Source organism: Opisthocomus hoazin, chromosome 6 (assembly GCF_030867145.1).
Source record: "Opisthocomus hoazin isolate bOpiHoa1 chromosome 6, bOpiHoa1.hap1, whole genome shotgun sequence".
NCBI classification, from domain to species: Eukaryota; Metazoa; Chordata; class Aves; order Opisthocomiformes; family Opisthocomidae; genus Opisthocomus; species Opisthocomus hoazin.
In genome coordinates this window covers 11,888,871-11,908,601 of record NC_134419.1, presented here as the reverse complement: position 1 = coordinate 11,908,601, position 19,731 = coordinate 11,888,871, and the positions used below count along the sequence as shown (strand labels likewise).

The following is a 19,731-nucleotide window of genomic DNA, read 5'->3' as shown; positions in this document are numbered from 1 at the left end:
GCGAGAGGCTCCTCAGCGGCAGCACCTCCTCTCCCAGCAGCGAAACCCCGGGCCGGGAAACCGCCGCCGATTTAAACCCCGCGCGTCGGCGTGCCGCGAGGCCTACCGGGAAACAGTGGCGGGAGGGGGGGGAAATCACTACAGCTCCCGGCATGCTCTGCAGGAGCCGCCGCCGGTGGCACCCCGCGTCACATGCGGCCGCTCGCGCAGAGCATGCCGGGAGTTGTAGTTCCGAGCGGCGGCGCGCCTGCGCACTCGGCCACGCTGCGTGGGACAGGGCGGGGCGGGTGGTCTCGATGCCCTCCCCACCCGCGATCGGGGCAGATCGCAGCGACAGACAAAGCTGAGGGAAATGTTCCACGAACGCGCTTTGATCTGCTTTTTAACCAAACAAGGACAGCTCCACCGAGATGGAGCCTCAAAAAATTCCTCGACACTCGTACTTGTTCCTCTCCACGGAAATCTTTAGTAAAAGGCGAAAGATTTATACGAGCTGAAGAGAAACCGGAGTATGCCCTGCCCTTTAGCCCCCGGCGCGCCGCCCGCCTGCCCCGCGACCCGCAGCTCACGGCGACGCCCGCCCGCCCGCCCCGCTGCCGACCCCGTGGCCCCCGGCCCGGCCCCGCCTCGGCCGCACCGGCGCCGCAGACCCCACAGCTCGGACCGCCCGCCGGCACCGGGTGTCTGCTGCGGGGTCGGGGCCGCGCCGCGCTGCCGCGGTGCAGCCTGGGTATGCAAAACAGGCGGATGGTAAGGAGACGCACGATAAGGGGGCGGGGCGGAGGGGCCCGAGGGGCGGGGCCAACACTGCCGCCGGCGGGTCCGGCCCCGCAGCACAGCGCTGCCCCCCGACAGCACGGAGGAGGAAGGGCCCGAGCCAGCGCTGCCGCTACCGGCCCGGCCCCGCCCACTCCCGACACGGGTGCGCTGCTAGCCCTGCTCACTCTGCCGCATACGCGCAGCACTCCCATCTACTCATTAACTGCTCTGTTTTTGACCATTTAAAGAGCAGCTCCACCGAAATGGAGCCTCAAAAAATTCCTCGACACTCGTGCCTGTTCCTCTCCACGGAAATCTTTAGTAAAAGGCGAAAAATTTATGCGACTGAAGAGAAACCAGAGTATACCTGCCCTCCGCCCGCACACGTACCCACCGCCGCCTGTCGCCCCGCACCACACGGCGACACCCGCCGCTCCCGCCCGCTCTCTGCTTTCCCAGTCCCCGCCTGCGCACATGGGCTCGGCCCCGCGCCCAGACCCCACCGGCCCCGTGGCAGCGGCTTGCACGGCTACCGGGGCCGGGCCGCCGGGCCGCGGTGCACCCTGGGTATGCAAATGGAAGGAATGCTAATAGCCGTCATGCTAATGAGGCGCCCAGGCCCTTCGCGCCGAGCGCAGCCGCAGCCCGGCGGGAGCGGGGGCTCCGGGGCGGCCGCTGCGCCCGGTCGGCCCCGCCGCGGGCCCTGCCCGGAGGCGTTCGTGAGGTGGCCCGCGGGGCAGGAAGGACGGATTTAGGGCAGGGAATCGCCCGGCAATGCTCCGCTCCCTCACAGGCCCGCGGGCTGGAGCCCTGGGCCGCTGGTGCCCCGACAGAGCAGCCCCGGCGCTGACACACGCTGAGACTCGGCCCCGCCGGCACCGGCCGCCGCCTCCACACCGCGCCGCCGCGTGGCCAGGCAGCGGCGCGGGCCCCGCGCCGGCGGCGCGGTGACGTCACCGCCTCGCGAGAGCTCGCCGCGCCAAGCCGCCCCGTGAGGCTTAGCACCGCCTCTTTGCGCCAGTGCCGCACCATGGGTGAGTGAGACCTTGGCGGGCCCAGGCCGCCATCCGTCGCCATCCGCCCGCTGCGCCGCCGCTATTCTCCTCTGTTCTGTATCGGGTGACAGCGGGGGGTACTGGCACCCCGCACCGCCCGCTATCGGGGGCGGCCGCGGCGGCGCCGAGCCGCTGGCGGGGGGAGGGTGTCTAGGCCCAATATGGCGACGGGGGGGGAGGACAGCCTCGCCTTGCTTTCTTGCAGACTCCGAGCTCTGGGCTGGCTGTGGGCGGCCCTGGGGCCGTAGCGCTCGAGGGCTGTGGAGGGAGCTTTTCCTGCGGGAAGCTCTGCGGATGAGGTGGGATGGCTTTGGTAGGGGACCCAGCAAGGGGGGGGGGGGGGGGGGGGGGGGGGGGCGGGCGGCCCTGTACCACGCTGGTTGCAGGGGTTTTACGGGAAGGGGGAGATGGGGAGGTAGTCCTTATGGGGTGGCTAGCAGGCTGGGTAGGAGAAGGAGTTTTCTGTTGGGGTGTCTCATAGCGGTGAGCAGATGGGTGGGATGAGGGCTCCTCTCCATAGATGATCTGCCAAACCCAGCCGATAGTGTAGGGTGTCTGCTGTAGGGTGGCTGGCAGCTTGGGATGGTGCACTTCCCATAGGGTGCCAAGCACATGAGGTAGGTTGGGAGGCTGCTTCCCAAAAGCACATCACTCAGAGGGGGTGGAGGGAGTCTGTCTGCTTTGTACAGCTCTGCTGGAAGGGAGGAGGTCGAGGCCGATCTGAGTATCAATGATGAAGCTTCTCTGACTGCTGCATAAGGCTGAGTGCACTATGCGGATACCAACCTTGGAGAGCTGAGGACTCAGAACCGTGCCCTGCTGTGGCCAGGTGGGCTCCGTGCCGTCCTCTGACCACACTGCTCTCTGTTCAGGTATCTCCAGGGACAACTGGCATAAGCGTCGCAAGACTGGGGGCAAGAGGAAGCCCTACCACAAGAAGAGGAAGTACGAGTTGGGGCGACCTCCTGCCAACACTAAGGTGGGTGGTTCACTGGGGGTGGTCCGTAGTTGTGTTTTCAAACTCAGATTGCTGGTTGTGTGCTGTTTAAAGTTTAAATATGCACTGTGTTTTGTGAGTGGTTAAATGCCTGTCGCTGCTTTGTTAAAAGGTGGTACTTTCCTATATGCCTGTGGAAAGCAGTGATACGTTTTTGCAGTAAGAGGCAATTGGAGTGATGAAATTTTCACCTTAGGTAGATGCAACAGACCGTTTTGGTCTCTTACTGTGTCTGCCGATGCTGGGGTTTGTCATAGTTACACTGACCACATTGCCTTTGAGCTTAGGACCTGGCTGGGCTCCTGCACGAGCTGTGCAGCGTTCCAGCTGCAGCAACACCCTCATGTTTGTTTCTGACCCTAGATTGGCCCGCGCCGAATTCATACAGTGAGGGTTCGTGGTGGAAATAAGAAGTACCGTGCGCTTCGGTTGGATGTTGGCAACTTCTCCTGGGGATCGGAATGTAAGTACGTCGTAAGCCTGATGTGGTGGAATGGCAAAGCCTTTTACAGCTGTGCTGGTCCCCGGTACTGCTGCAGAGCAGAGGGATGATGATGTAAGCGTGCATTTGTAGGCTGGGTTTGAACCTTGTGGAGCTTGCAGTACTGGGGCTGCAGCAGCATGCATAGTGATGATAACTTTGACCTTACGTGGCCTTAGGAGACTTGGATGTCTGCTAAGTTCGCAGTGATTGGAGTGTCATAGTTACACTGAGTGACATGCTCGTGTTACTTTTTTACTGGGATAGGGGGAACTCCAGAGGGGCAAAAACCTAAATGTGGGTAGCTCTTCATAAATGCAACTTTTCTGTTTATTGATGAACACTTAGTAAAAGTCAAGTGGTCCTGTACAACAGAGAGGGGTGTTGAGGATTTTGTCCTAAGGCCACACCTTCTCAGGAGAATCCCAGCACCTGCAGTTGACTCCATGCTCCCACTTTACTAAGCAGAAGCAGGAAGCACAGAAGGAAGAGGGGAGTCTGTAGTGTTTCCCCTGAGCAAAGTGGCTTTTCTCGGAGTACAAACTGAAAACTGTAACTTGAACCCAGGCCCGTTCAGTCTTACTCAGCGTGACGGCAAGGCCAGCGGTTGCTAAGGTGGTGGTTCAGTGGCCAGCATGGTGTGAGAGCAAGAGGACGTGCTTTCTCCTCAGTCATCACAGAGCGTTGTCTGTACCGCGGTAAGCGCCGCCGTTCATAGGTGACATTATGGAAGTGAAGGGACTGAGCGCGCCTTGCTCAGCAAGGGTGAGGTATGGGAGTGCAGAGCAGAAAGCTCGTCTTGTGCCTGGCTTTTGCGTGCATGGAGGGCTGTGTCTCCAGGGCAGGCGGCTGCCAAATGGTCAAATCTAGGAGCTGAGACTGAATGCCTGAGGTGAGTCTTGAAAGGGTGAAGACACCAGCTTCCCCTCTTAATTTACTCATAAACACTCATTCTATAAAAAGTATTTCTAGTGTGTGTTGCAGAGCAGCCCCGTTCAACACAACCTAATTGAGTAGCTGTAGGAAGTACATACGGGATTGAGCCCCGTGTGCAGTGTTAGTTGACATCTGCTGAGGCATCTTACAATCCAGAAATTTATTTTTTAGCATTGCTTAGTCTTATGTGAGGTGAGTTCCAGCAAAGCCACAGATCCCAGTTTTTCATCTGGGGTGAATCAGTCTCCAGGTGTAGGCTCCTGTCCTAGCAACAGGAAGTTGGGCTGATGAAAAATAGATGCATCTCTTCGCTAAATTTAATTTAATGCCAGGGACACTGGAGGGCATTTGGTGGGGTGATGAGCGTGAGGTGGTTTGAGGGTATGTGTGAGGTGCTGTGGACTGTATTCTCAGCTGTCTGATCCCTGTAGGTTTGAATTCATACTCTTCTTTTGAAAGGCTGCACTCGCAAAACCAGAATCATCGATGTCGTCTACAACGCTTCCAACAATGAACTGGTGCGGACAAAGACCCTGGTGAAGAATTGCATCGTTCTCATTGACAGCACCCCGTACCGGCAGTGGTACGAAGCCCACTATGCCTTGCCCCTTGGACGCAAGAAGGGCGCCAAACTGGTATGTCTGGGATTGTCACTGTCGTTGTGACTGCTGGCAGGGTGGGGTCTGCCCTGCTAGAGGCAGCTTGCCATCATGAGTGGACAGTGCCTGCCAGAACAGGGTTGGGTACCCGTCGGTGACAGCGCTGGGTAGCTGGGCTACGCTCCCATCGGTTCCCAGGAGGAGTCTGGCTCTGGTCATGGAGCGTTCCGTACCATGGAGCGCTCTGCGGCACTGCACCCGTTTGTGCACAACGACCTGCCTGTCCATCTCACTGGTCTTCTGATGATGATAACCTTTGTTCAGTTCTCCTACCGGAGGGAGAGTGATGACATTTCATCATGCTGAGGAAGACTTTGCAGGTCAGGTCCTTGTGCTGGGGAGTGATTGCTTTGATGAGAAGCTTGTGGGTTGCTAACTGAACTTTTAAGTGTCTTTAAACTGTCCAGACCCATCGTCTTTATTTAAGATCCAAACCCTAGACTGCTAGAAGGTCTTTAAACCCTGGTGTATTGTATAGTGCTTGGCTTCAGGTTGTCTCCTTGCATTAGGAACAAAGCACTTCTTACCTGAGCAATGTGCAGTTCAGAAGCCCAAGGAGAGCTTGTAACCTGCCTGCCAGGACTGGCACCGCACCCACGTGCTCTCATAATGTCTGGAGAGGGAAGGAGTGTCGCTTCTCCGGAGGAGGATTAATTCTTCCAGGAAACCTTTGCAGTTTCATTTGCCTAAGAGCGCCCTTCCCCTGACAGTTGTGCTTTGTTGTCAGCAGTGACTCTAGTTGGCAACAGTGCATTTGTTGGCCTCAAAAGTGAAGTGGCACCTGGTTCTGTGAGGCTGAAGTATTTGTATCTCTGGAAGGTGTGACTTGGGAGAAGTTAGTCGTGATAGTACAGCACTGAGAATGCAAGGGTCTCCTTGATGTTCTGCTCTAGCAGAAGGTGGCCGTATGCGTAATCTTGTCTTCACTTACGGTCTCATTTTTAGACTCCTGAAGAGGAGGAGATCTTGAACAAGAAGCGTTCAAAGAAGATCCAGAAAAAATATGATGAGCGAAAGAAGAATGCCAAGATAGCAAGTATTCTTGAGGAGCAGTTCCAGCAAGGAAAGCTACTTGGTGAGTGCCTGGCAGCATCGACGTGGGTGGGGGTAAGGGAGTCAGGGCACAAACAGAGAGCCAGAGCAGAGCTTATTCTTGGTCTTGGGATCATCTGAAGTTCTACTCGCTGTGAGAAAGCTAACTGCAGGGTGGAAGCGCCGGGGTGTTCTCCATATCTGCAGGAGTGTCTTCCGTGTCTTGTAACTTGTTGTCTTACCTTCTCCGGAGTTAGCCCTCTTCCTTCGGGAAGGGGAAGTGTGTTTCTGGAGCTTGAATCGCTACGTGTCCCAGCCAGGCTCCTGGAGTTGAGCATTCCTGCGTGGCCTTTGAGAAAAGCGGTGGGGCGAGGGACTTGCAAACTGAGCAAAGACCCACAGGCTGCACTGTGTGTCGGAAAAATGTCCAATGAACTTGTAACAGCTTTCACCAGTTTCAAGTTCTGGGGATTAGTTCAGTGTTCTGAAGTCTTCTGGTGATGAGACCTTTGTCCAGTTCTGCTACTGAATTTGAGCGATGACAGTTTGGAGATCTGAAGAAGACTTCACTGGGGACTCAGTGCAGCAGGGCAGGCCCAAGAGCAGGATGCTGTAGGGGGAGGAACCGAAGCCAGCACGTGAACTGGTGTACCTGTTGCTGGTAACTTGCTCCTCCGTGCCTTTACCGAGACTGCCCGCAGTGTTTATTTCACGTTGTCTGCAGTGGGGTGGCGAGTTACGGAACTGCTCTAACTGGGTGACTTCTCCTTGCAGCCTGCATTTCCTCCAGACCTGGACAGTGTGGCCGAGCTGATGGCTATGTGTTGGAAGGCAAGGAGCTGGAGTTCTACTTGAGGAAGATCAAGGCCAGAAAAGGCAAATGAATAAAAACTATTCTGCTGAGAGCAAATAAAACCAAGAGTCTATTACAGTAAAAGGGGGCTGTGTGCTCGTTTGCTTGTGCAGGGTGGAGGGTGCCTGCGTAGCTCCTGCTGCCTGTGAAGTGTGGAAGGAAAAAGGATCTCTCCTGGATCCCCCAAGTGCTTTTGGGTCTTCAGGCAAGCTCTGACCCTGCGTGCTCTCGACTAACACATCTCCCTGGGTCCTAGGACAGTGACTTAATGGGCCAAGGGGTTGTGGAAAAGAGTTGTCAGCCTTGGCTCGACTGGAGAATTTCCATTCCTGGAAACCTGTGTGCAGGAGGAAGGTGGAAGTGCCGGTCACCGCTAGAGTCCTGGCTTTGAGCTGCCGGGGTCTGGCTGGGCACGCGTCCCCCCCTTTCCTGCGGTGTGTTGGGTCAGCACAGGCTGCGCTGGGGGTCTTGGGAGTGAGGTCAGTGGGGAAGGGGGCTCTACTGCCTCGGGAGAGGGCTGTCCAGGGCGCAGCTCTGCTGCTGCCACACCACGTTTCTTGGCATTTGTGCCAAGTCTGGCTTGAAAACTTGGGTCTTGCAACACCTCTGACTTCTACAGCTGGTACCTCCTGCCTCCTCGCATTCTCTGGTGGGGGCTGGCAGCCCTTTCTGCCATTGCTTGGTGGTCCCTGCCTGGTTGTACGACCATCTTCGGGGTCCGGTATCTTGTTTTCAGTCCAAGTTGGCTGCACTGCTCAGAGCCCGGCTGGTCTTTCCCTGACCTCCTTGGTCTCGGTCTGGTGCAAGATAAAATTCCTTCTAGCAGAAGGGCCAGGCTCTTGTCATGAGCTGTCCCTTTCGAAAGATGGGTACAAACTCCAGCTTTCTGCCCTGTCACTTGTGGGATTGGAGAGCTGTGGTGAACAAAAAGGTTTTTCTGGATGTTTTAGGCCATGTGATGTCATTCCTTGGGGCTGCTGGCTTTGAAGAAGGCCAGCATGATGCGTCTGCATCTAGTTGCCAAGTGCTTTGTGCAGGTGTGAAGGTGAAGTTGGGAGCCCATGAGGGCTCGTCCCAGGGATCCCCCCCCCCGATCCAGACCCCCACATCTCATGCCTGCCAAGCGTGCACGCTTCACCCCACTCCTGTATTTTTGGATAAACCTGTATTCCTAGGAGCGCTGGTGTGAGGCAGACTGACTGCAGCCCCAGCTTCACCATTTTTAGCCTTGGGCTAGAGAAGATGGCGCATGATCATCTTGCCCCAGGCAGAGTTGTGGTAAGACCCATGTCTCTCGTGCCTTAACGTGGACCAGCTGCCCCACTACTTGTACTTTGTATTATTTTTAAGCTTTTCCTGTGATGCTCTTGCCTGGCTGACAGGCAGCCAAGGATGAGTCTGTGCCACCGATAGAGAGACGCCCCGGCTGCATCGAGGAACGGTACCGGTGACTGCAGCGGCGTGGTTACGCCCTGCATTGGTACTGCCCCGCAGCCCGGGCCTGTGAGTGGGACCGTGTCCAGCTGGGTGCGGCTGGCTGTGGTGCTGCACTCCCTGGCTGCAGGACCCGGCCTGGGCGGGGTGAGGAAGGCCAAGGCCCACCTGGAATTGAAGCTGGCAAGGGATGTCAAAGACGACAAGAAGGGCTTCTTCAACTACATCAGCAGCAAAAGGAAGGCTAGGGACAATGTGGGGCCACTGCTGAATGAGGCGGGTGTCCTGGTGACGGAGGATGCAGAGAAGGCAGAGCTACTGAATGCCTTCTTTGCTTCAGTCTTTAGTGCCAAGGCAGGCCCTCAGGAATCCCAGGCCCCGGAGGTAAGAGAGGAAGCCTGCAGAGAGGGTGACTTTCCCTTGGTCGAGGAGGACTGTGTGAGGGATCGCTTAAGCGATCTGGACACCCACAAATCCATGGGCCCCGATGGAATGCACCCACGAGTGCTGAGGGAGCTGGCGGATGTCATTGCTGAGCTACTCTCCATCATCTTTGAGAGGTCCTGGAGGACAGGAGAGGTGCCTGAGGACTGGAGAAAGGCCAGTGTCACTCCAATCTTCAAAAAGGGCAAGAAGGAGGACCCAGGGAACTACAGGCCGGTCAGCCTCACCTCCATCCCGGGAAAGGTGATGGAGCAGCTTATCCTGCAGGTCATCAACAAGCAAGTGGAAGAAAAGAAGGTTATCAGGAGTAGTCAGCATGGATTCACCAAGGGGAAATCATGCCTGACCAATCTGATAGCTTTCTACAATGGCACGACTGGCTGGGTAGATGAGGGGAGAGCTGTGGATGTTGTCTACCTAGACTTCAGCAAGGCTTTTGACACAGTTTCCCATAACAGGAAGTGTGGGCTGGGTGAGTGGTCGGTGCAGTGGATTGAGAACTGGCTGAATGGCAGAACTCAGAGAGTTGTCATCAGCGGCGCTGAGTCTAGTTGGAGGCCGGTAACTAGTGGTGTCCCCCAGGGGTCAGTACTGGGCCCCGTCTTGTTTCACTTCTTCATCAATGACCTGGATGAAGAGTTAGAGTGTACCCTCAGCAAGTTTGCTGATGACACAAAACTGGGAGGAGTGGTGGATACACCAGAAGGCTGTGCTGCCATTCAGCGAGACCTGGATAGGCTGGAGAGTTGGGCAGAGAGGAACCTGATGAAGTTCAACAAGGGCAAGTGCAGGGTCTTGCACCTGGGGAGGAACAACCCCATGCATCAGTACAGGCTTGGGGCGGATCTGGAGAACAGCTCTGCTGAGAGGGACCTGGGTGTCCTGGTGGATGACAGGTTGACCATGAGGCAGCAGTGTGCCCTGGCTGCCAAGAAAGCTAATGGGATCCTGGGATGCATCAGGAGGAATGTGGCCAGCAGGTCGAGGGAGGTTCTCCTTCCCCTCTACACTGCCCTGGTGAGGCCCCGCCTGGAGTACTCTGTCCAGTTCTGGGCTCCCCAGTTCAAGAAAAATGAGGAGCTACTGGAGAGAGTCCAGCAGAGAGCTACGAGGATGGTGAGGGAACTGGAGCATCTCTCCTATGAGGAGAGGCTGAGGGAGCTGGGCTTGTTCAGCCTGAAGAAGAGAAGGCTGCGAGGGGACCTAATAAATGTTTATAAATATCTTAAGGGTGGGTGTCAGGAGGATGGGGCCAAGCTCTTTTCAGTGGTGCCCAGTGACAGAACAAGGGGCAATGGGCACAAACTGAAGCATAGGAAGTTCTGTCTGAACATGAGGAAGAACTTCCCTCTGAGGGTGATGGAGCCCTGGAACAGGCTGCCAGGGAGGTTGTGGAGTCTCCTTCTCTGGAGATATTCAAGACCCGCCTGGACAAGGTCCTGTGCAGCCTGCTGTAGGTGACCCTGCTTTGGCAGGAGGGTTGGACTAGATGACCCACAGAGGTCCCTTCCAACCCCCTACCATTCTGTGATTCTGTTTGCACAAGCACCTTCCTTCTCCCTGGTGATCTGGGGTAAACTTTCCCTGCTCTGCACAAGCGCGTTCGTTCTCCTTAGTGATCTGGGGTAAACTTCCCCTGCTCTCCAGCAACGCCTGCTTTCCCAGGAGGTGGGGCGGAGGCAATAAAGGGCGCTCCAGAGGGATGCGTCACGGCTGCTTCCTCCGAGCGCGTTCCTTCTCTCCGCTCGCCCTCCGCAGAGTGCAAACAGGATTCAGGGTGGTTCTGGGGGACTTTGTACAGATGGAGAAACTGAGGCTTATGGAGCAAGTGCCAAGCTGGTGTCAGAGCAGGAGCTGTAAACCTGGCCCCTGATGAGCAGTGTTATGGCTAATTCATCAATGCACGCGGCTTACGAAGTTATTGCTCTGGAAAACACATCTGCCAAGGGCAACGGCCCGTGGGAACGAAAACAGCGCCTATCACTCACCGGAGCCACGCTGCAGACGTGCCGCAGGGACAGGACGGTGGCAGCTGGCCAGGGGCATGTGGCCCCTGGCTCCCACGGCGGCACAGGCTGTGGGACCTGGTGTCCAGGATGTCTGGTTTCTGGTCTGGCATTGGCAGAGTCCCGTGGGCGTGCGCAGGGATTTGCCTGCCTGGGGGGACGCAAGCCCGCCGCGCGCTGAGCCAGGGAGAGATGGGCTGGGGTTAGGGGCAGCTTTAGTCTGGCTAGGTTTATCAGGTGCCAAAGCCCGGTCTAAGGACCTTACCCACTTCTGCAGGTTGGTGCGAGGGCTGATTTTTTAAAAAGCTGCTTTTCATACGATGAGCGGCCAGCAGCACAACCTGAGCGAGGTCATTCGTCATCCCGAGTGCTGCTCCTTGCTGTTGAGGGGCTCTCAGCTCCACACTGTACTGACTCCAGGGTATTTCCACAGGACATGGTCCAACCCAGAAAATGACCTCGTGGTTACGCTTTACCAGGTCCAGCCCTGGCCTGGAGGGCAGCAGGGGAGGAGCGGGGCTGGCTTGCTGGGTGGAGACAGGAACGTTAAAGGAAAGGGGGGCTTGCAGGAAAGGGAATTTTTTAACAGCCCTGCTAATATTCTCAGGAGAAACAGATGTCTGAGTGCAGAAATCCTTCTCCAGGGTCTAAAAACATAATTTCTGGGTTTTTTCTGGCTGTATCAGTTGGTCTGATACCCCACAACCATCAGCGGTATCAGTCCATGGGGCTGTGCCCATTTTGCCCCAGGAGAATATGCGCGCTCCTTGACAAAAATCCAAATTCATCCATTTTTTCGGACAAATGTGGTGTCCCTGCCATCCCACTGCTGGGGATGACTTGCACCAACAAGGAAAAACCTCAAAGCTGAGGCTGGCGATAGCTTTATTAATATCAAGCAGACATCTCCACCACGGCGTTGGTTTTCTGCAAGACTAATGCCCTTCTCCCATCCCTTGCCTGGGGTCTGTGCTGGGCCTTGGGAGCAGGGAGTGAGCCTGGCCAGCTGCAAGTCGGCAGCATTGTCACACAGATGGGCTGAATCCTGCAGTTTTGGGGCTAACAGCCAGTGCTGAAGGCTGTCTGCCCAAGCCCAAACCCACCAGGATCTTCCCATCAGCCTGGGGACGCATCTTGGCTTGGGGCTGGGGTGTCCTGCTTCTGGACAGGGGGTCCGAGGGCGGTGTCTGGGGACACGGAGCTTCATGGCTGGTGGTGGCGGTGCCTTGGGGTGGGGGCAGCTGTTCTGCCCCTGGGAAAGGGGTGCTTTTGGGGCACCCTCAGGGCTCCCAGGCCTCTGGCTGGCCAGCCCTGATGCTCTCGCTGGACGGTGCCTCCACCCGGATCAGTGGCAGCTCCATCCTCCGTGTTTCAGAGGCCTCAGGTGGCCGGGTGTCCCCCAGGCGACCGCTGGACATGGTGGGCTCGCTGGCCCGGCTCTCGTCATCCTCCGTCTCCTCCTCCTCGATGCGGGCTACTGACTCGGGGTCCTCGGAGCGGTTGGGGTAAGGGGAGGGGAAGCCACCGTCTGCCCGGGGACGCTGCAGGTGGGGGTGTCCTCGGCCACCCCGGCCGAAGTTTTTGATGCTGATGGCAGGGGAGGCGGCGGTGAAGAAGCGGCTGAGCAGGGGCGTCTGGATGCGTGACATGGTCGGCAAGGCCTCCGCCGGCTGGCTCTGCTCCGCGTCGTCGCACATGCTGCGGGAGCACGGCGGGGTGATAGAGACAGGCTGCCGTCTTCCGCAGGGCCACCCAGCACCGCTGACCACCTCTGTCCCAGTGCAGCTGCAAGCTGGGAGCAGCTCCAGGAAGCCACGTCCCTGCCCCAGCAGCTCATCCATCGCCCAGCGCAGCCGCTGAGCCCCACAGGGCTGGGCAACGCGCTCACGGGGGGGAATTTGGTGTTTGCTCGCTGTAATTGGGCCCGGGGGGGAGACACGAGCCCGTTTGTGTTATTGCTACCCTGAAGAACTCGCCCTCTTTTTCTCCAGCCCCAGGGCTGCGCCGTGCACTCACCGCATGTCAAAGGTGGAGCCCAGGAACGAGGGCTTCAAGGTCTCAGCGGCTGTGGCCATGGTGTAGGGGGGCTGAGCCGTGGACTCGTTCCAGTATTTGTCCTTCGTGGTGGGAGGCAGGTTCTGGTACATGTCATCCACGGAGAGCAGGGACACCTGGGCACGGCAAAGGCAGGGGACAGGAGTGGCTTTTAAATGCTTTCCTCAGAGATGAGGGGCTGAGCAGTGGTGCCAGGCTGCTGAGCGTCCCTTGGGGGGGTGCTGACCCTGCCGTGGAGAGCAGCCACACGGAGGGACAGGGATGGAGGGACAAGGTGCAGCCCTGCTTCCTTGCCTGGGAATCTATTTTTGGACAAGGACCTGCATAGCCAGGAGCAGGGCTGGGGGCCCGCAGGTGACAGGTCCCGCTGCCAAGGGGCAGGGATGTCCCTGTGCCGTGATTGCAGCGGCCCCACACAACATCAGCCTGGGGCAGGACCCACCTGCAGGTTCCTGTCTATCAGCTTGTTGGTCTCAAAGTCATCGTCATCTTCTCCAAAAGGGTTAATGATCTGCTCTGCAACCTGGAGATGGAGGGGGCCAGGTGAGACAGGGGTTCAGGGACAGGGACACCTTCCCATGGGGCTCTTCATCCCTCGGTCTGCCCATGGGGTACATGAAACGTGTACGCTTGGAGCTCCATGGTGCCCCAGTGGGACAGCTGGGCCCAGAGGATGTGTCCCCTAGGGCAGCTAGCAGTGACCTGGCTGGTGCCATGCCCTGGGCCAGCCACCCCCAGCCCAGCAGGGTGCTCAGGGCTGCCTGGCCACCTCCAGGCCATAAAGCAAAGCCCGGCTGCATGACTGCATCTCACCTTCAGCCAGCCGGCGTAGAAGAAGAACTGCAGGAGGGTGGAGAGAGGGACATACATATCCAGGTCCCCTTCCTCCCCGGGCTCCAGCGGCTCCAGGAACTGCCGTCCAATGAGGCAGAAGGCGAAGAAGGAGTAGACAGCAATGGTAACCACCTGCCAGGAGCATGGGTCAGCCGGCAGCGAGTGTGACGCCCAAGGGGGACACTCGGCACAAGGACAGCAAGGATGCAAGAGGCCCAGCTGGTCACTGATGCTCCCGTGGACCTAAGTCTAAACCCCACCGCCCCGTCCCCCATGCTCCTGCACATCCCTGTGGGGCTGTGAACCGGTGTCCATGCTGGATCCGGCACCAGGTTCAACAGCAGACTAAAGTGCTCTTAGGAACAGGGGGTAAAGTGCTCCCCATTGGGGTGCAGGGAGGAGGCTGAGGGGTTCCTCTGCCATTGTGGGGTGGAAGGAGCTGGGGTCGGGGCTTGGGGGTCCTGCAGGGCGCGTGGGTACCCACCTGTGTGTACACCAGGGGGATGCTGATCCAGTCGTAATGGAACAACATGCTGCACTTGGCGCGGTAGAGATTCAGCTCCTGGGCAGAGAGGGACGGATGGGTGACCCGGGCTTTGCGCGAGCCCCCCTATGGCACGTGGCCCCCCTCCCCGTGCACCTGGGGCCGACTCACATCCATGAGCAGGCGGAGGGCCACGTCGTCGCGGATGCGGCCGTCCCGCCTGGCCTGGGCCGCCAAGTTGGTGAACCACACGCAGGGGATCCAGTACTTGTTGAAGTCGGAGTGGAGGCTCTCGAACTTCTTGCGCTCGTCCTGCGTCATGAAGCCTGTGGCAGGGCAGAGGCTCAGCGCCATGGCCCCCATGCCAGTGGGGGAAGAGCCCTGCTGGGGACTGTCCCCAGCAGGAACACAGGCTTGTCCAAGTGAAACTACAGCCACTGGAGACGAGCTCTGGGCAGAGGGGTCGCAGGGCTCTTTGGGGGTGAACATCCACTCAAGGATGCCATCCTGTGTGTGGGGTGGTTTGGGGCAGGGGTGCTTACAATGATCCCCAGCCCCCAGCACACCCTCCTGGTGTTGGGGACACATCCGTGGCCCCCAGCTCTCACCCCACCTTGCAAGCCATCACCCCCAGGGCTTCATTCCTCACCCGCTTCCACCACGTGGTCCATGGTGGGGAAGCGCTTGAGCACCCTGGTGCTGACGGAGCGCAGGATGAGGACTGCCGACAGGTTGGCGTAGCGGATGAGGGTGCGCCGCAGGATCCGGCCCCTCTCGTCCTTGCCGTGGACGTTGCTGGAGATGACACACATGAGCTGGTCGGGCAGGGGGATGCTGGTGTACTGGGCCCACCACCGGTTGACGATCAGGGTGACATAAAAACCTGCACCGAGAGACAGCGCGTGGGGGGCTCGGTGTGGCTGGGCAGTGGGTCGAGGCGAGGACGAGCCCGTACCAGGAAAGCTGTCACATTTCCAGGGGTGACAGATTTCCCTGGCCAGGAGATAAAGCTCATGTTGTCCTTCCCCTTGGACTGCCCTCCCTAGGGATGGAGGTGAGGACATCCCTGACTCTTCCCTACCCTGGGTGTGGCCGAAGAGGTTCCCCTTTCCCGCTGGGTGTGGGTGGCACAGGGCAGGACAGCTGCCTGTCATAGATAAGGTGCCCCTTCCCCGGGCATGGGGAGGAGGGTGCAGGTGGGCCAGGGGAGATCACAGCCTGCCACTGGCATCCCCAGGGCCGGGGAGCTGGGCTCAGCAGGTTCGGGAGCTGAGTGCCATCCGTGGGGTGCCAGGCCCCTCCTTTCCCATCCAGCAGTGTCTGAGGGATGTTTTGGCGTGGGGTCAGGACAGGCAGTGGGGCATCCTCCAGCCACCAGTGCTGGGGGTAGAAGGGGACCCCAACTCTCGGGTTCCGGGGAGGGTTCCGTACCTAGGACGAATGACATGGGGATGAGGTCCGTGGAGCGGTTGCAGTATTGAGCCACTTTGGTATAAAGGCGCTTCTGCTCCTCGGTCAGCAGCCGCCTGCAGTGGACACGCGGTGGGGTCAGGGGCGAGTGGTGGGGTTGGGGTGCTGCCTCAGACCTCCACAAAAAGCCATCACCTGATTCCCCTTCTCCTTCCCCTGCCCCGCCCACACTTACCCTCCCTGGGCTGGTGGGGCATCTCTGCACATCCCGGTAGGTCAGCAGGGAGGGACACGAACAGCAGAGATGCACCGACCCCACTCACCGGTAGACGAGGCTGAGCAGGGCGTACAGCACCACGAAGACGATGAACTCCTTGTACAGCAGCTTGTAGATGCTGCCTTTCCAGCGGAACAGCAGCTTGGAGAAACCCCCAAAACGGGAGTTGGCGACTTTCAGCGTGTAAGAGACTGTCATCGCAGCTCAGCCCTGCACCTCGGCGGAAGAATCCTTCTCTCGCTGCCTGCTGGCTAAACTGGGGAGAACTGGGGTTCCCACTGCCGCCTGGGCTGCAGGGCCTGGGGCCACACACTCGCTCCCCCACCAAGCACTATGGGCCATCAGCAGGATCACCCACGCAGCCGCCCTGCCCTTCCCAAGCCCGCCGCAGCCGCTGCCCGCTCCCTGCCTGCGCTCTCCTGTCCTGCCGGTGCCTCTGCCACCTAAATACCCCGGCATGGGCTCACGCAGCCGAGCCCTCCCTGTGATGGATTGGGGCTGTCAGAGGCCAGGAACAGGGAACTCGGGGTCGGTCACACCTCCCTGCCACTGGCCATGGCCAGAGATTTCGGTGGGGGCTGTGGGTGCCAGAGCCAGGGCTGGGCAGGACCGGTGGATGAATTTAGGGTCCGTGAGAAGGAGGGGAAAGGACGGAGGGTTGCATCCCTCCTGGCAGCCCTGGGAATGGGACCCCGGGGTGCCCAGGCAGAGCACCCAGGGAGGCCTGCGGATATTTCTGGAGCGTGGGTGAAGGACACGTCTGTCGCTGCCTGTGTCCAGCCGCGGGCCGGGCTGCAGCCCCTGGGTGGGCTGGCTGACCCCTGCGCGTCCTGCCTCGGCACTGCGGCAGCTCTTGGTCCCTGCCGTGTTCCCGGGGGGACAGCGTGAGGTGGGATCCCCAAGGTGTCCCCTGGCTGCAATACCGGGTGGAGGAGGGGGGGTGAAGGAGTGCTAAAGTCTGGCACCGGGCCGCTTTCCCATGGCCCGGGAGGGAGCGGGAAGGGACAAAATCTCAGCGGGACAAAAACCAGTGGGAAACATCCGTGAGGGGCAGCGAGAGACGCAGGGAAACCACCCCGTCCTCACCCCCTGCCCTCGCCCCCTACTCGCTCCGGGGCCGGGGCTGCGGGGGTCCCGTCCCGCCCCGCCCCGCAGGAAGCCCCGGTCCGGCGGCCGGAGCTCCGCGTCGCGCCCCGCCGGGCTCCCTCCCTTCCTGCGCGGGCACCGCGCCCGGGGCGGAGCGGGGGGGCTGCTGGGGCCTCCAGCCTGGGGAATGGCCCCCCCCGGGCAGGGGGGACGGGGGAGAGGGAGCCTGCGTGCCCCCACCCAGAGAGGGACCGGAGCACCCGTGGGTGGGATTCGGCGGGGGGGTTTAGTCCCACCCGTAAGTGGGACTCGGGGCGGGGGGGATGTTTTACAGCAGCCTCAGCCTTTGCCCCCTTCCCAGGGGCCTCGCAGCTCCCGGGCGCGAACCGCAGTGCTCAGAGCCAGGGACACCTTCCGCTAAATCACGGCGCAGGGCAGAGGGTCCGCTCGCCCCCAGCCAGCGCCCAGCTCTGGCCAAGCGGCCGTGGGGCTGCTCACGCCGGGGCATCACCCAGGGCATGGGAGGTGAGGTGGGGTAGCAACGAAGTCCACCCCATCCCTGCGCTCCCCCACGTCCCGTCGGTCAGCTTCCCACCACCCCGAACCGTGCGGACGCAGCAATGGGCCACGCCGCCGGGAGTAAAATGATTTATTTCTTGGCGAGAGCTGGATCCTACAGGGCTTGGCAGCCCACCGGGCAGGGGGAGGCTGCAAGGGGCCCCTCCAGTGCCTCCCCGCAGGCGTGTGCACCTTGCACACCCATGCATGATCCCCCCACATGCATGTGCAAGCACACGCGTGTGCACTGCAAGCACACGTGCGCCGGCTGTTTAAAGGCCCCGTGCCCCATGGCGGGACACAGCGGGATGTGGGGTGGGGAGCAGGCAGGGCCACCCCAGGCTCCCCTTGCCAAACCCAGGGTACCCCATCCATGCGTCAGCCCCCCCCACCAAGGCATGTAGGCAGAGCCATCCCCGTTTCATGTCCCTAGACCCTGTTCGCTGCAGGCTGGGGAGCAGCGAGTCCATGCCAGATGCCATCTAGCTCTGGAGAGAGAGGATGAAGGTCCCAGTCAGCGGGCCTGACACACACAGTATTGTCATCTGGTCCCCAAAACCACCCCCCACCTCCTCTCCATGTCCTTCCTTGGGCTCTGTCAGCCCATGTGTCCCCAAACGCTGCCAGCCTGTGGCAGAGCCCCCCGTGCCCAAAGCACCCTCGCACCCCCTGCCCAGCTGCGGCACAGGGCAAGCGAGGGGTGCACGCAGTAGTGCAGGGGAAGGGATGGGAATTTGGGGGTGCAGCTTTGCAAACAGCCACTGTAAGCCACAGCAGGACAGCTCGTGCCTCTCCTGCTCTGCCAGCTCTTGCTACCGCCGGGCCCCGGCCATCCCCCCAGCATGGCCCAGACACAGCCTGAGTCCCAGCATCAGTGCAGATCAATGTTCTCATACTCCAGGTTGTCCGAGTCCTCCAGCTCGATGCCAGGTACCAGGTTGTAATAGTTGGTTGACTGACTCATGTAGATCTTCTCCCGGTCTGACGAGTCCTTCAGGACTTCACTCACACTGACAGTGTCCACCTCTGTCTCGTTGCCCCCCAGCTCCTCTGCCCTTGGTGCCAGGGTGTCCTGCTGCCTGCCTGGCCCCATGCCCTGCCACCCTTCATGGGCCTGTGCCTGGGAACTGCTGGGGGATCCCACCTGGATCTCCACCTCCTCGTAGAGGTCCCTGACACTCTCCAGCGGGTCTACAGAGGGCTGGAGCAGGACCTGGCTCCCCAGAGCCACCTTCTTCTCAGTCTTGGAGGGGGCAGCAGGCAGCTCATAGGGGACATAGTGGTGGGGCTCCACAGGCACCGGTACACTTCCCCTCTCCACCGTGGCCAGGCGGCTCTGGGACCTGCTCTGAAGGCTGTAGTTGGTCTTTCTCTTCCGCCTGCAGAAGCACCAGGTGATGCTGGCGAGGATGAGGAGAGGGGGCAGGCAGATGAAGAGGGCTGTGAGGCTGTGCGAGCGGCACAGGTCATCCTGGGGGATGCTCCAGATGTTTATGCCGCAGTACCGCTCCGGCGTGTGGCAGATAACCTCGTTGACCAGGCTGGGCCAACCTTCCAGGTTGGTGAGCAAAGCGCAGTTGCAGTCCCAGCTGTTGTTGGAGAGCTGGAGCTGGATCAGAGATGGCTTCAGGAGGCTGGCGGGAAGGAAGGTCAGGGCGTTGAAGCCCAAGTAGACCTCCTGGACCTGGGCTGATGCTTTCAGGAAGGACTTGGGCAGCTCCTGGAGCCTGTTGCTGTCCAGGTAAAGGACCCTCAAATTAGGAGCATCTTCCAGAAAGCTTTCAGGAAGACTTTCCAGCAGGTTGTGACTTAAGTGCAAGGTCTCCAAGGCAGGGGGGTCTCCCTGCGCGTTGCTGATATCCGTGATGCTGCAGTGCGAGAGGTGGAGCTCCCGCAGCCCCCGCACCCCTACCAGTTCGCCCCAGTCCAGGCGGGTGATGTTGGAGCCGGTGAAGTTGAGGCAGCAGCTCTCGGGGAGCGGAGCCTCCCGAAGAGCCTGGAACTCCACGGGCTCCGTGCAGTTGCAGCTCCGCGGCGCCAGGTCGAGGGCAAGGCCGGCAGCCAGCAGGACGCAGCCCCAGAGCGACGCGGTCCCCAGCCCAGCGCCTGCGGGGAGAGCAGAGGGGACGGGTGACCCCCTCCGCGGGACCAGCTCTCCCCCCCTCCAGCCCGCCACGGCGGGGGGCTGAACCCCGCTCCCCCCCGAGGGAAGGGACCCGGCTCCCCGCAGCCCCCCCCACCCCGCAACACCCGACGGCCCGCTGCTCCCGCCCCCGGGGGGTCCCACACAGAGCGACCCCCGGGGCTGTGTCCCCCCCCCAAACCCCCCCGGGGTGCCCTGCCCGGCCTCACCCGCCGCCGCGCGCCCCAT

At 60.1% G+C, this 19,731-nt stretch overlaps 3 protein-coding genes and 6 non-coding genes across 9 annotated transcripts; 5 read left to right on the top strand and 4 right to left on the bottom strand.

The window, feature by feature from the left end:
- Nucleotides 1-398: 398 nt before the first annotated feature.
- Nucleotides 399-513, bottom strand: LOC142361835 (U5 spliceosomal RNA). The gene has a single exon (XR_012764453.1). It is a non-coding gene; the product is annotated as a U5 spliceosomal RNA (small nuclear RNA).
- Nucleotides 514-1,010: 497 nt separating this feature from the next.
- On the bottom strand, nucleotides 1,011-1,124 carry LOC142361812 (U5 spliceosomal RNA). Its single transcript, XR_012764430.1, has one exon. It is a non-coding gene; the product is annotated as a U5 spliceosomal RNA (small nuclear RNA).
- Nucleotides 1,125-1,667: 543 nt separating this feature from the next.
- RPS8 (ribosomal protein S8) lies at nucleotides 1,668-6,856 on the top strand. The gene is made up of 6 exons (XM_075424627.1): nucleotides 1,668-1,793; nucleotides 2,687-2,793; nucleotides 3,175-3,274; nucleotides 4,688-4,863; nucleotides 5,833-5,962; nucleotides 6,694-6,856. Exons 1-6 carry the CDS (start codon nucleotides 1,790-1,792, stop codon nucleotides 6,801-6,803), a joined length of 627 nt encoding a protein of 208 aa, XP_075280742.1. The 5' UTR covers nucleotides 1,668-1,789; the 3' UTR covers nucleotides 6,804-6,856.
- Nucleotides 2,536-2,620, top strand: LOC142361817 (small nucleolar RNA SNORD55/SNORD39). Its single transcript, XR_012764435.1, has one exon. It is a non-coding gene; the product is annotated as a small nucleolar RNA SNORD55/SNORD39 (small nucleolar RNA).
- LOC142361819 (small nucleolar RNA SNORD46) lies at nucleotides 2,980-3,083 on the top strand. The gene has a single exon (XR_012764437.1). It is a non-coding gene; the product is annotated as a small nucleolar RNA SNORD46 (small nucleolar RNA).
- Nucleotides 6,411-6,482, top strand: LOC142361818 (small nucleolar RNA SNORD38). Its single transcript, XR_012764436.1, has one exon. It is a non-coding gene; the product is annotated as a small nucleolar RNA SNORD38 (small nucleolar RNA).
- Nucleotides 6,857-7,518: 662 nt separating the features above from the next.
- On the top strand, nucleotides 7,519-7,649 carry LOC142361829 (small nucleolar RNA SNORA35). The gene has a single exon (XR_012764447.1). It is a non-coding gene; the product is annotated as a small nucleolar RNA SNORA35 (small nucleolar RNA).
- Nucleotides 7,650-11,803: 4,154 nt separating this feature from the next.
- Nucleotides 11,804-15,914, bottom strand: BEST4 (bestrophin 4). Its single transcript, XM_075424055.1, has 9 exons — nucleotides 15,763-15,914; nucleotides 15,461-15,555; nucleotides 14,679-14,912; nucleotides 14,201-14,355; nucleotides 14,030-14,107; nucleotides 13,525-13,677; nucleotides 13,154-13,234; nucleotides 12,673-12,827; nucleotides 11,804-12,354 (listed from the first exon to the last, which is right to left on the bottom strand). Exons 1-9 carry the CDS (start codon nucleotides 15,912-15,914, stop codon nucleotides 11,937-11,939), a joined length of 1,521 nt encoding a protein of 506 aa, XP_075280170.1. The 3' UTR covers nucleotides 11,804-11,936.
- Nucleotides 15,915-17,441: 1,527 nt separating this feature from the next.
- Nucleotides 17,442-19,731, bottom strand: LOC142361698 (uncharacterized). The gene is made up of 2 exons (XM_075424089.1): nucleotides 19,713-19,731; nucleotides 17,442-19,466 (listed from the first exon to the last, which is right to left on the bottom strand). Exons 1-2 carry the CDS (start codon nucleotides 19,729-19,731, stop codon nucleotides 18,232-18,234), a joined length of 1,254 nt encoding a protein of 417 aa, XP_075280204.1. The 3' UTR covers nucleotides 17,442-18,231.

Coding starts and splice junctions, on each gene's coding strand:
- RPS8 (XM_075424627.1), top strand. Junction 2,794..3,174: donor GACCTCCTGCCAACACTAAG/GTGGGTGGTTCA, acceptor TTCTGACCCTAG/ATTGGCCCGCGCCGAATTCA. Junction 3,275..4,687: donor CTTCTCCTGGGGATCGGAAT/GTAAGTACGTCG, acceptor TTCTTTTGAAAG/GCTGCACTCGCAAAACCAGA.
- BEST4 (XM_075424055.1), bottom strand. CDS start 15,914: ATGACAGTCTCTTACACGCTGAAAGTCGCCAACTCCCGTTTTGGGGGT. Junction 13,678..14,029: donor TCCCCCTGGTGTACACACAG/GTGGGTACCCAC, acceptor TGCTCCTGGCAG/GTGGTTACCATTGCTGTCTA. Junction 12,355..12,672: donor GGCTCCACCTTTGACATGCG/GTGAGTGCACGG, acceptor GTGCTCCCGCAG/CATGTGCGACGACGCGGAGC.